Below are 14749 nucleotides of genomic sequence, written 5' to 3'. Positions count from 1 at the left end.
TTTCCCAGAATGGACCAATTCATCACATGATATCGGTATGGTTTCTCGAAATGGTTCGATGATGAAAGACATAAACAACTGCAGCAGCTAGAATTCGGGGATAAATTCCATTTTGAACTAAAGATCAGCGGTTGAATCTTGACCTTGCGCGTGAAAGCTTGTAATTATTTTGTCTTTTTACTCCGGAATCAGTACCTCAGGTTGGTTTTGAATATTCCTTGCGTTATTTGCGAAATATTGAAATGCGTTGGCTTTGCTGTTCTTGATTGACGGTTAAATCGTTTGCAATGCCATGCTGGGCCTCTCATCGCGTTTAGCGTGTGTAGGCTTGTTGGGAAGAACAAAGACCTAAAAGAGCTTAGATTAAAATGTCTGTTTCGAATATTTTTGCAGATTTTCGGCATAGTCGGAGTTTCGAATTCTTGTAAGTCATCTCCTGAGCCAGGTGCAGTTCGCGGTAATGAGTAAAGATTTCGCTCTTCTGTTTACGAGTGTAACAGTCATGTGCGTTCCCCCCACTAAAAAACGTTAATTTTATATAGTATATAAGTATATATTATCTGTTTTAATTCGGAGTAGTTTTATGTTTTGATTCCATCGTAACTCCAAAACAACACGCTTAATAAGGGAACTATTCGCAAAAACAGTAAGTTAGTGTCGCATTCAGTTTTCTAGCTCTTTGTCATCAAACGTAATCAACAGCATTAGAGTTTTTGGCAGAATGACTTACCAATAAAGATTTTAGCCAACTTGGATCATCTGTGATACGTGACTCAAACTTCTGTATTACCAATATAAAGCAGGCGAGTGCCGTGTCAGTATAAAGGGCTCTTGGCCGCACAGTGTAGGTGATTTGATACGTTAATCTTTTACAACGCAACCTTTAGAATGACTGATTCCGTTTCACATCAACTTTGGATTAGATGAAAAAAGAAAAAAAATCAGCGACAGCAACACCTTAGCCTGTGAACAGCCGCCCCCCCCCCCCCCCAACTGTACCAGGAAAAACAGTACCAATTCTCCAAGCGTGTCAGGAAGTTTTGGCGACATTCACCTGAGAGAATTTCGGATTTTGATCCAATTAACGCCTGCTCGTGTTAGGCCTGAAGGGTTAAAACTCTCTCTGAAAGTGATGCACGTTGTTTGCGATTGTCGTTTAGATTCTTCCTGAATACAGAATCGGCAAATGGTGAAATTTTTTAAAAAAAAATGTAGACTGAATATTTTCATTTTCAAATGCGAAAACCACCTACAGAACTTGAAATGTTTCACCAATCTGCGATCAGGAATCCTTTTTAGTTGTATTTCCTCTTGGTATTGCTTACCTTTGATGAAACCAAGGTTACTCCTTATCGTTGCGTTTCAGAATGGAACCATTGCTTATTGATGAAGATCAGCAACAGAAGACTAAAAGGGGTCGGGGAACAGCTGCACACTGGAAGATCGCTTGTTTGCTCACCATGGCTGTCTTGCTGGCCCTGTTATTGATATTTATTACGCTGTCTGTATCAGGACGAAGGCTATGCGGGGCACAGAAAGGTAAGACATATGTTTGAAGAAAGACGTTTATATGCGGTTATGGCACCAAAAAATTGGCTTGTACTGCGCGCATATTATTTCAGCGATTATACCTTATCCTCCCTCTCAGTAGAAGTGTTTGGGTCAGCATCTGTTTGGCTGATGAATCACTCGTTCGTAACGCATAAGCTGGGAAGTTACCAAAATGCTGCAAAACGATTTCTTACTGCTATTTGAAGTTCACAGTTGCGTTAGTTGCCCTTTTGCAGCTTCTTGTGGAATGGAGTTTTAAGCTTCTTGCGTTTGAAACGTCTTGCCGATGTCCTGCATTTTCTCTTCTTTGACTCACTCGGGCATTCCTGCGCCAATTAATGCGGTTCTTGCGCAACTATCATGCATCAGTCAATGCAACGCATCTGCTAACTCCCTCTCCCCTTCCCCCATTGCCAAGAAAAAGCGGCCTCAGTAAAGAAAAGAGCCGGCCTTTAAATGTGGAGAATGCTAAACTTTTTCAGTGAGGCTCAGCTCTTTTATTTCAGTCAGTAAAACGTCTGGTTCGCTCAAGGGCCCAAATCATTACCGAGAACCTTGTTGAAGTCCTAAATGTAATAACTGTCCTAAATGTAATAAAGTCCTAAATGTAAAAACATTTGGTCCTAAATGCAATAAAGTCCTAAATGTAATAAGTCTCCAATGCAATCATTTAACTCCTTCAGCGCATTGTTGTTATGGCGGACATCCACACTGAAATGTTAGTGACAGCTGTTGCACCCCCAAAACCGCTGACCAGTACACATGTCACATTACGGGCTCGCTGATATCAATCAGCGTTTTTTTACTTGTTAGACATAAGAAATATCAGCAGTCGAAGTATGGTCCTTAAAGTGGTTTATTGATCGAGTTGAAGAAAATCATTTCCAGCCCAAAGTGGGCTAGTGCTTGGCTGGAACATCATTAGGATGGAATCGATTGGTACGTAATCATTAAGTTTTTTTGGAAAAGAAATTGGCTACAATTGATGATGAACTAGCATGCTATTGTTGATGTTATCGTTAGTAGTGATGCACCGTTTTAGAGCAGTTTGGATGACATTCACATGTCAATCCAAATGAAATTTATTATTATCAGTAGCGTTACTGAAATTTTGCACATCAATGTTATTAAGTGTCAATTGATTTTAATGAAGCATTTGAGTCCATTTTTAAGAACGACTATCCTAATTTATTCAATTTTGAACCTGGAGTATTGCATTTCTAGCCCTCTATGGCTTTACTCCACCTCAGTAATCAGTTCATGTACCATATGACTATAAGTGGAAACTGTTGAGCCTTCTTTTTTCGTGCTTCTATTTATCTATTCATTTTCTCCCCTCACGGTGGGGAGAAGAGATGAAGACAAAAAATGAAATATTATAAAATATATTTATAAATATAAAAAAGAACTCGGCCAATATCCAGCCATTTTGACCTCACGCTTGGTCAATAACGCACATGAATATATTTTATGCAGACCTGTACAAATCTGGCAAGGGAAGACAGTACAAAAAATGCCCTTCCGAGCCCAGAATTTGTCTAACGTATGAGTCGGTGGACTTCCTTTTCCTTGTAATTCGGTTCATGGAGTGTTAACTTCAGCACTGATGACAGAGGTATATCGTCAAAGTCTTTCACACTTAAGAGTCTGAGCCAATGATATAAAGAGAGCTATTGGTCAACGTTCTCATTGCTTTTGCGTACGTCAATTTGATGCCAAAAGCACACCAGTATCAGTATAAGGTTTTGTAGCCAATGCTTCTCAACCTACGTCTTTAGCAAATAAAAAGACGCTGATTAATATCGGTGAGCCCGTAATATTCCATGAACATTGGTCAGAGGATTCTTTAGTGCAACAGCTGTCACTTTAACATCTCAATGTTAGCGCAGTTAAACGATTGCATAGGAGTTTTATTACATTTAGGACCGAACGTTATTACATTTAGGGCTTTTTTATACATTTAGGACCAAATGTTATTACATTTAGGACTTTATTACATTTAGGACAGTTATTACATTTAGGACTTCAACAAACCTTGTTCCGCATACGTAAACAATCAGTTTTTTTAACATCTTCATTTATCATTGCTGTCCATAAAAAAACTGGACTCAATAAACGAAGCCATTGAAGCTTTGTCCAATCGCCTTGACTGGCAAGACAAACAAATTGGAGAGGATCTCGTAAATTTTAATGTTACGAACACATCTCAAAGAACAATGGAAATGCAAGGTTTGTATATTTAGAACTTGTAGTGGTGTTTCTTTAATGAGGTTTTGATTTGTGAAAAGGTCATAGCTAATGTGAAGGTTGTTTTTGTCATCTAAATAGATGTGCCTGCTCTAAGTTGATAAACCGGCCTTTCTTGTTTCAAAAGAGTCAGTTTTAGGTCAAATGTGTTAACCTGTCTTGAAAACTTGATGATTTAAACAAAAAAAAATTTAGAGAGCTTTAATGTTTGCATTACAGCTGCTGGAGCATTTGGGCCGCAATAGGAGGGGCTAGAATCCTCACCAGGAAACCCAGTTTGTCCTTTGTCCTTGGCACTTAAATGGGTTATCGCTTGCGTTAAAAATCCTTTTCTATTTGTCATTGTCTACAGAAAAGATGGACTCAATGTACAAAGCCTTTGAAGCATTGTCCAAACGTCTTGACTCACTGGACGTAAATATCGGAAGAAAACTGGATTTAGTAAATGTCCATGTTAAGAACGCATCTCAGAGGACAACTGCTTTGGAAATGCAAGGTATGCATTTTAAGTCGCATATATGCGTGTGCATTGGGCCTCTTTTTCCACTGCTCATCTTAAGGTCCTTGAAGAAACTGAAGACAATGAACAAAACCATCGGAAGCCTTTTCTAAAAGGTTCGATGGTTGAATTTCATTTGGTAGGGGATCTGGGCTGCAGCTCGAATGTTCACAACGTGCCATAATTTTTCTTTGCACCACCTACGTGTGTAATCAGCCATTTTAGCTTTTATTTTGTCGCGATTGTTTACAGATAACCAGGACTCAATGTTCAAAGCCATTGAAGCTTTGTCCAAACGCTTCGACTTCCTGGACGCAAATATCGAACGAAAATTGGATTTAGTAAACGTGAATGTTAAGAACATGTCTGAAAGGACGACTGCTTTGGAAATGAACGGTATGTATATTTACATTGATTTTCAACTTAGGTTGTATTGCTTTTGCTTCAATGCGGCTAATGATTGATCTATGAAGGAAACTTGGGCCTCTCTCTCAACCAAGGAGATGCAAAACAAAAAACAAGTCTGACTCAATGATGAATATTTCTCCTACTTGTGGCTGTTGACGTCGAGTCACCAATCCTCCCTTATGACATCATTTTCCTACACAGTTAAACCTGCATCAAGAGGTCAGCCACGAAGAATGGCTGGCGGTTGCCGCGTAAGGCCGCGTAAAAACGATGTAAAACGCCAATTTCAAGAGCAAAAATTTTACCAATACGCAAGTGGACATTACGCATCTAACGCATGTTCAAGGATGTAATGTAACACAATCCGATCGCATCCAACCCTTGCTTGCGAGTGGCTTGGTGATCTTTGGCTTCACTTCTTTGAATGTTCTCCACACAAACACTCTATCAACACACGTGGGGAACCTCTCGAGAAATTCAATATTATGTCCTGAAAGTAGACTTTCAAAAGTGTAAAAGATTTATTTGACAGTTCGATTTAATTTCATTTAAATATACTTGCATGTCAAAATCCCATTGTTTGGGAAATCTTAGATATTTTTTCCTTACGCAGATAACCTTTAAAACCACTATGTAAATTATGTGAAAATTACAATCACGCAGGGCAGCGTAACTTGGAAATAGTACTCGGAAACAGCGGTAATCTCTCTGTGAAATTCATTTTGGTTCAGTGCGTAAGAATCGAAATTTGTTTGAAAAACTTTCTTTTCTGACATTTCGAAATCACACCATGAACCAATATGTTTTTTTGTCCCACGCATTTATTATTGAAAGATTTTAAGATCTTTGTTTATGTCTTTCAATTTCTTCAGGAAGACTGGCTCCAATTCACAAAACAATCGAGGCGTGGTACACAAGTCCTCACTCGTTTAACAAAAGTGTCGTAAGGAAACTGGATTTCGTGATTAAGTCAATCGAAGAGCTCTCTTTGCAATTTAAGAACACATCTGAAACGATAAAGGCATTGGTCATGCAAAGTATGCATCTTTTAAATAATTTTCACTTTCGTGTTGTAAGTAAGGTAGGATTGCTTGATTTTGCTTTACCGCCCTATGCAAACTCGCATCAGCCTAGCTAGCCAATCAACTATTATGATGTAAAAATAATCATGGTACAATCGGAGATGAGAAACTTTATAACATTTCTCAAGAGATTTATGTTTTTCTTTATTAATCCATATTGACATATTTATATTTATGAGTCTGTGTATTTACATGTATCTATCTATCAGTCAGGAAAATTTGTCCTTTGTTGAAAAACCTGAAGAATGGTTTTTCACTCAGTCAGAAAAACTGCACGGGGGAGTCTATTTCATTCAGTTGTAACTGTGGTTACTGGTTGAATGGACCCTCAGAGCGTCTCTACCTGGTCAACGGTTCATGGACGGGAGTGCAGCCAACTTGTGAATTTAGTAAGAGTTTCACTCCATAATTATTTAGAGTGTCTTTCGGGTAAGGTTAGTCCTGAAAAAATTGTTATTAGCCTCAATGACAATCGGAGATGAAGTATGTCATTGAAAGTAGTTAGTGCTGCAGATGAAGCATTGAGCAAAGTCCCAGTTAATAGTGTGGTTTGTAGATTGATGATGTTCCGGCATTTGATTTTTTTACATCATCGCTCGTTTATGTTAAGTCAGTTTTCCGTTGATGTACCTGCAAACCTCTGGAATCCGGAATCCCTAATCTCGTTTGTGTGTATCTAACTTTAGTCAGTAAATGTCGAAACGCAATAATCAATTTGTTGGTTTTTCGGACGTTATGGGGATGCTTCCGAACATATCCGTTACGTATTGCAGGGTCACTGAGAAAGTACGAGTCGCGTTGTAAATCGTGTATGCAATTTGTGGGTGTTTCATCACTTAATAGAAGCGTCGTTGAAGTCTTAAAATCACTCGGGATGTTGTATGTAACAGGGAATATTCTTAATTCTGAGATATAAGTTACCAGTCATTCTTGCTAAGATGAATTCTAGACTTTTCTCGTGGGTAGAACATTCCGTTACGATGGTTATAACTTCTAAAAACTCCATTTCCTCACTAAATATCCTTTCGTTTGATTTCAGTCAGCCCAAACTACTCTTTGTTATTTCCATATAAGAGTGAAAATGATTACGTAATCATCACGCATAGAATGCCAAGCCTTACAGCTGTGACAGTTTGTATGTGGATAAAGACTAATGCTACAGGAAATAGAGGAACACTTCTTAGCTATGCTGTGAGTGGAGAAGATAACGAACTGCTCTTATTAAGGCCCAGAGATTTTGTGTTCAGCTTACGATCAGTTTGGAGGTACGAGAATACACTTTTATTGAGGAATAGGAACGATAAACTGCACATGATGTGCAGAGCCCGCCTTGTATTATTTAAATCATGAATCAGCAATAGTAAATGTTGTCATAGCTATTTAGTGAACCATATTTAGCTAATCCTAATAGCGGAGCCCTGAATGTTATTTCCTCACACTTAGAAGATAGATAGAAGAAGGATACAGGTTCAATAATTATCGCACCAGACTCAAAATCTATCACACCAATAATCTTCAACTACTTTATCGATCGTTCAACCTTTTCAAAATGGATTATTAAGGAAAGACTTTGAATCCTTTCAATGTTCATTATAGTAGTCCCACCAATGTATCTGCCAACGATGGAAAGTGGCATCACATTTGCTTCGCATGGGAGAATACTGCTGGATCGTGGAAATTGTTCAAGGATGGTTCATTGGGGGCTAGTGGTAGAGGATTAGCAAAAGGTAATTTGTACTCGAACATCAAACTAATTCACAAAATTTTGCCGTCAGGCAAGTCGAGTATTTTCAAAAAAAATGTGAAAATTTGCAGATTAAACGTTTTGCTTACTACAACTTTATTTAAATCGTTTGCTCTTGTATTACTAAAACACCTTTAAAAAGCTAACAACAACAAAAAAACAATAACTACTTTTCCACGAATTGGTTTAAAAGCACGACTAGCGAAGGAATGGAGACATATTCTTGCTCTTAATTACAGGCCGATTGATCCGTGGAGGTGGACACCTTGTACTTGGACAGGATCAAGACAAATTGGGAGGAGGCTTTGAAGAATATCAAAGTTTCATTGGTGAAATGGCAGATGTCAATATCTGGAATCACGTGATTTCAGACCAAGAAATCAGGCGCATGTCCAAGTCGTGCTTGACAGGGACGGGAAATTTGTTTCAGTGGAGCGACTTCAAATATCACCGAATGGGCTCAGTGCAGATAGTTCAGCCTTCTTGCTTAAATTAAAATGCGTAATGCTTTACTGAAGTTGAAATTTTAATCGTATTTAGTTAGTTTTAGGGTTGTTTCATTAAGTTTAATTTTAAAGTTCAAAACAACCGTAAAAATGATGGCACTAAGTGTTAAGCACCCTTCTTTTTCACTGTGAAACTTCCTAAATGTTATAGAAATGTCGTTTCCGTTCTTAAAATTTCTCTTATCATTTTGCAAGTTTGCGTTACTAATTTGCCGCGTGAAGAATTATCTTTCCGCTCTGGGAAATAAGTTACCCTGAGATTCTGTAAGACGTATGAAAATATTAATGAATATGAATGGAAAATACAGCCGGGCCGTTAACGTTAAGGCAGCTTTTCAAAAACAAAATTTCTAGGTCGATTAACACAAGAAAAAATAAGTTGAAAGGGTTGAAACTTTGAGGTAGTACCTCTTTTATAATTATTTCTTTTATTTCCTTTTTTGTTCCTTTTTCCTCTTTTTTCTTTTTTTATTTGCTACTTTTGCCCTTTATAATCCTTTTTTCGTCAAGTTCCAGGCATTCAGTTGGTGGAGACGAACAGGAGAGCGAAAAATTTTTCCACGGGAAAAAGAATAGAGTGTGTAAAAAATGGCATGCGAAAGAGCGCTCTCTTTCTATTGCTGTATCCCTAACAACCATGGTTAACCGCAACCGACATGCGCCAAGTTGCTTGCCAATTTTTTAGCCCGTCTGTTTTTCGTTTCTCTCTCAACTAATATCCAAGTCCAAACCAAGAGAGATGTTGTTTTCGAAGAGTAAATGTGTTTCATGCTATCACCAATAACGTGTCGTGAGTTTGACCAGTAGTCGCGAGTCACGGGTTGCGACTGGTAACATTCTCCGAAGATAAAATCGGTAACAACCTGTATTTCCAGCCTTAAAGAGCCATGAAGACGCTGTTATAGAAATGTTTTAAATCAAGTTTTTATTCATTTTTCCTGTTTTTTTGTAAAGAGCCATGAAGACGCTGTTATACTGAGAAATGTTTTAAATCAAATTTTTATTCACTTTTCCTGTTTTTTTTTGTAAACATCAATATATCTTGGTGTACGTGTCCCCTATTTTTTGTGGTACTAAATAAATGCCCGCCCACGGCCACACAGAAGCAAACCTGGACATCTTTTTCATCCTTTCATCACGTACACAACCCGAGAAGCGCTGGCACCAGCTTACATCGGTGGACTTCTTTTTGAATTGAATTTTGAGCCGGTGATCTCACCGAGCCAGTGTCTCCATAATTTTCAAAGCTACCTGGGAAACATTCTCGCCCTTAGTCCTTTCCAGTAAGCTATAACCGCCACTGTCTCATAGTAAAACGTTTCGCAACTAATTATGCCCTCATGATGTAGTCACTTCTAATGCTAATCGAAGACACAGCCTTCATCACGCGATGTGATCAACTTTTATTAACTTCTCTCTATAAAGTATAAACAGTAAATTTTAATATTTTAATTACGAATTTTGTGGTATGTTCGATATTAATTATTATCATAAAGTTATATCCCGCTTAGCAACCCTGACTGATATGAAGCAAAAGACACAGCATTTACAGGTCTATCTTAATTCTAGTTGGATTTGAACGATAAAACAGTTTGTGAATAGAGCCTGTGATAACTCATTTTAAGCCTCCCTCTTTTACCTCTGGCTCAGCAGATAATAAAAAGGTTATGAATTACAGATGTCAGATTTAAGTAAAAGCAGTCCTGTACAGGGAACTACCGCAACAAGAGTTCTGCTTGTTGGTGGATAACTGACAAAAACGTACAGTCGAACTGTATTAAGCAGCACCGTATTAAGCGGTCACCCCGTATTAAGTGGTCGGTTTTCAAATTCCCGAAAGTTTCGTTTGCCCCTTTGTGTCATTTTCAGCTCTATTAGGCGGTCACCCCATTTTGATATGAATAAATCGCACAGATTTCAACATGTGAATTTCCATCAAATATTTAGTTCTGTAAAACAATGATAGATACAATTTAGGTACAATTTGCGACGACTTTTCGCACATATTTGGGGCGTTCAAATAAAAGGCTTACAAAATGAAATTAAGATTAAACGACTTCAGATAATCTAAAAGTTAAAACGAAAGGCTAATACAAAACTATACAATGTCTTGGTAATTGGGGGGTGGATCCTCTTGCAGAAAATTAAGTCGTAAAATCTGTTAACTCTATACTAACCTTATGGCCGGCGCTGACCACGTGTCGATTAACAGCAAAGTGACGATGAACAAACTACAAAAGATCAATTGTAAAGGTGAGAGCAGGTATGAGTATCTTAGAAAAGTCTGGTTTACTCGCCAAAATAAACTTTCCTCGCCACCTCAGTCCCCCCTTAAAACGCGACAGTTGACAAAGCACATTGTCTTCTACAACTTTTGCTTCTTCGATTCCGAATATTCCTTTGTTTGCCTCCGGAGTTTTGCTCACCAAATAAGGATTTCCGACTTAACACGACAGATCTCATGACTAAATATCCAAGTGGCTACGCCACTTCACTGGTTACGCATTCTCGTAAAATTTGTGTTACGCGATGATCGCTTACCTCATGTAGCTTGACACGTACTGTAAACTTCACAAAAAATAGGCAGTCGATGACTGCATATAGCTTACTGCACCTGTTATTACTTAGAATACCATATTTAACCGCCCTGAAACGACACTAGAAATTACTCACAACTCAAGATATAGTGCAACCAAATATGCAAGCTCCGCGATGAACGAAACAAATATATTATTAGTATAAATATATGCTAACACATTGACACCTGAACCACCCGTAACTGCCACTACCTCCCTTACTAAGCAGAATTTTGTCCCCAAACTTCTTCTATCGTTAGGAGATCAACAAACCAATCAGAATCCTTCGTTTGCAAAAATATTTTGATGGCTTTAGGGGGTACCAGAGGGGCATCATTCGATGCGTTCACTCTAAATGATCAAATATTTGAAAATGAAACGGCCGACCTTCAAGATTTTTAAGTCGGATTTTTCGTTCCTTTACGATCGAGTTAGAACTTGTGGAACTCTGAATATAAAGTAGCAATGCTATAGAATACTCTGTTTGGAAAATAATGGACGTCAAGGTCTTAAGAGGCTGTCCGCGTAAGAACGGATAAGGCAAATTTCGGTCCTGCACCGATTTCCCTAAGTTTTTCAGTGAAAGTCAACAATTCTATCCCATGTACAAATATCACATTTTTTTAAATCAATTTTATTTTTTTATTTTTTACGAGACAATTTAGAGGTCACCCCAAAACTGCTCAATTTTTCCTCTGTGACCCCTATAATTAAGCTATAAATATCGAGCGTTACCAAATCCTTATTTCTCAATCTAGAAAGCTGATTATTTTACATATTTAAGAATGGCTTTATTTCAATACTTCAAAGGTAAAACGATTGCATTCTGTAAAATTTTTACCGAGTTATGAAACTTTACCGAGTTATGAAACTTTCGTGAGCATTAAAATTTGTGAGGAGTGAGGTACATGCGGTTGAAAGCTATTTTCTCTTATGTGGGACCTGATCTAGAGTTAAGTCTATTGCAGCTTAAAAGTACTTAGATAGAGCAAGTTAAATATAGAATAAAACTTTTGGGCGCTCCTCATCCTGCGCCGTAAAGAGCTTTGTGAATTTAATAAATATTCGCCGTCTTGATCGAAACCAACGATAACGCAGTCCGACCAGCAGAGAGGTTTGTATAGCTTAACAGCCCTAAAACACTTAAAGGTGCAGGAACAATTATCTGATGGAGTATCAAACAATTTCCGTAGCAACATTTAGCCATTTAAAGAAGTGTTTTTAAGAATGTGGAAACTCAATAGTTGTATCCTTTCTTGAATGCATTACGTAAAATTTCAAGAGCCATTTTCTTTGAACACAATGCGCTAACGGAATCCAGTTTGTTTTGATAAATAAAGTTGTTCTTTTCGATCAAGTGTTTTTATCTCGATAAAACACGGTCCGACAGTTTATCAATATCAGGACCGAGAACCACCTTAAAATCAAGTAATAAATAATGAGAGCTTGGTTTGTACATTTTTACATTAGAAATAAGCATTATATCACGTTTACACCGTTGTATTTGAGATAAAGGTGTGCTGAAGAACAAACAAAGATGAAGAGCTTTCTTGCGGTTAATAAATTACCGTATGCAAATTAGCTACAGAAAATTATGTAATGTGTAGTCCAGGACACATTTTGTGTTGGCGTTTTCTTGATGATAAAGAGTTGTGGTTTTTTTTTTTTTGTTTTTGTTTTGTATTGTAGGAATTTTTTCAGTATTTCATGACAAAATTTTGTAGTATATTTTTATGCCATTTTCATTTTCCACGAGGCGCCAAAAAAGAGCCGTGTGTTTAATTACTGATTATTTTGATAAAGAAATTCGACGGCAGCTACATTTCCTTTCTTTAAAAGTACATCTCTTTACAAAGACACGAAATGTTTTTGGTTAAAGCTTATTAGAGTAAAAACTTTTCAACTTTTCTGTGTGGCATTTCTATTTTTTTGCGAAAGAATATTTGGCAAACTTGTTTATTTCTTCCTAATTCAATTAAAATCTGTCGGGAACAAAAAGATTTTTCGGCAGGATTTTCAGACAAATCCGAGACAGTGTTTCCTAGGACGTTTTCTTTGCTAGCACTAAAAATGTCTGCTGTACCCCAAATTGTTCTCTCTACGAAATACTTCAAAGTCCGTGCGGTTCTAGTAGGGAGGAAGTAGAGTATGTTTTGCTCTCTGAGTGTAACGCAGATATATCCGCCCATTTGGCTAGCTGCCACTTGTCAAAATGCAGTGAAGTTACAGAAGCCAAGTTAATCATGGCGAGAATGGGAATTCAGCATTTGTCGAGAATTCAGCTAGAGGGAATGACCATCTGCCCGAGGCACAGACACTCACTGGGAAGATTCTGGCGAGGTCCAAGATCGTGCTAATACCCTGGCCATACTTAGAAAGTTACAAGTGTGGCGGGCAGCCACGTCATAACCTTCCAAATAGCTGACGAAATAAGACTTATATTCAATGAAATCGCCGCTGTAGGATCACGTAAGTACCAATTGCCTTGTGGCTCTCTCTAGTTCTGTTTCCTCAAATGTCAATATCCCTATAAGTTTTTGTTGTTGTTGGTCACATGTCCATTTCCCTTGATTAATTATTGGTGTCGCAGTCGTAATACAAAAATGCGTGTTTTATCATCAACCAAGGAAATTTCCTAATTCACGACGACGACGACGACGACGACGACGACGACGACGACGACGACGACGATGATGATGACCGCTTACAAAAATGCCAAAACCAAAAGCATCAAGACGCAAATTCTTAGCCTTTATGCGTATAAGTACTCGGTTAGCACATTAAAAGAACTACACTCGCCATATGGAAAGTTGTCTACACGACAGATATAGAGAGCGCGGTGTCATGCAAGAACGATAGGTCCCGGTCAAGTGCCAGAGGAGAAGATACATCATCGTGTTCGCATTGATATGACCAAAGTCGATCATTTCGTTGAGTTCATTAATCGCCCATACTTTTATCAAGACGTGTCTTACGGAACTAAATTCCTTAAGATAGACAGTGGCGAAACCATCGAGATGCCGAACGTGGTGCGTACCGTGACGCGGTCTACGATGATTAGCCAGTACATACAGTTTTGTCAGGAGGAGAAGTTTGAACCTCTCAGTCGCACCACTTTATTCAAAATCCTAGAAGTCAGACAAGATTCACAGAGAAAGTCGTCACAAGGCCTCGACAATACTTCTGCCGATGGCTCTGCTGGTTTCTAGAAAATTGAAATGATTGTCGATGATTTAGAGAAAGGAGGAATGACTAGACAATGGTGCGCTGAGGTTAAGGAAAGGCTTAAGATTGGAAAACACTACTTAAAGACCAATTATCGCGTTCACTGCAATCCAGAGGAAGCTTTATGTCCTGATCATTGCCGCAAGTTCGCTTTAAGTGACGAACAAGATCCCGACTTCCAGGAAAAATGCTCCCATCAACACACAGAAAACTGTAACGAGTGTCAAAATCTGCAAAATGTCTTAGATGAAGTCGAAGACAAAGTTCGAGGTCCATTTTGGATCCCTTACGGCAGTGAACATCGAGACGATCTGCTATACGACTTCAAACTGGCACAGACAGATATTTTTGAGTGGAAGGCTCATATTGTTCGCTCTGTAAACCAGGCAGCAGCAAAGCAAGATCAGCTGAAGACGATAAGTACTAATCAGAACTGTGCACTGGTAATAATGGACTGGGCAATGAAGTTCCTTCAGCTTAAATATCGTGAGAAGCAGTCAGATTGGTTTGGCAAGAGAGGATTGAGTTGGCACATCTCGACGGTGATCACACGTGATCCGAACCTTGAAGGAAGACTAGAACTGCGGTCGTATGCCCATCTGTTTGAAGCATGCCAGCAGGACTGGTTCGCCGTGTGTTCCATCATAGAAAGCACACTCAGAGAAATTAAGACCGAAAAGCCTCGCATCACTTGGGTTTATCTGCGGTCAGATGAAGCTGGCTGTTATCATAATAACTCCCTCATTGAAGTAGCAAGAGGAATTGGTAAGCGGGTTGGTTTAGAAGTTTGTCGGTACGACTTTTCAGAGCCACAATATGGCAAGAATGTATGTGATAGAATTCTGTGTCCGATGAAAACATGCATCCGACGTTTCTGCAACGAAGGACACGACATTCTATCAGCGGGAGAC

General features: G+C 38.5%; 1 protein-coding gene across 4 annotated transcripts; it reads left to right on the top strand.

Moving 5' to 3' along the window:
• Window positions 1–41: 41 nt before the first annotated feature.
• On the top strand, window positions 42–8048 carry LOC136279765 (C-reactive protein-like). Of its 4 annotated transcripts, none has more exons than XM_066163868.1 (9): window positions 42–200; window positions 1367–1539; window positions 4151–4294; window positions 4550–4693; window positions 5578–5742; window positions 5997–6176; window positions 6827–7052; window positions 7384–7514; window positions 7771–8048. In XM_066163868.1, exons 2-9 carry the CDS (start codon window positions 1368–1370, stop codon window positions 8025–8027), a joined length of 1419 nt encoding a protein of 472 aa, XP_066019965.1. In that variant the 5' UTR covers window positions 42–200; window position 1367; the 3' UTR covers window positions 8028–8048. The 4 variants fall into 4 exon arrangements, with proteins under 4 accessions (XP_066019965.1, XP_066019967.1, XP_066019968.1 ...); XM_066163869.1 differs by lacking the exon at window positions 42–200 and adding an exon at window positions 2347–2490 and having other exon boundaries at window positions 1473–1539; XM_066163870.1 differs by lacking the exon at window positions 5578–5742.
• Window positions 8049–14749: the final 6701 nt, after the last annotated feature.

This window comes from Pocillopora verrucosa, chromosome 3 (assembly GCF_036669915.1).
Source record: "Pocillopora verrucosa isolate sample1 chromosome 3, ASM3666991v2, whole genome shotgun sequence".
In the NCBI taxonomy this organism is placed as follows: domain Eukaryota; kingdom Metazoa; phylum Cnidaria; class Anthozoa; order Scleractinia; family Pocilloporidae; genus Pocillopora; species Pocillopora verrucosa.
Note: the sequence above shows the minus strand (reverse complement) of the source record. Positions and strands in the feature narration are given on the sequence as shown.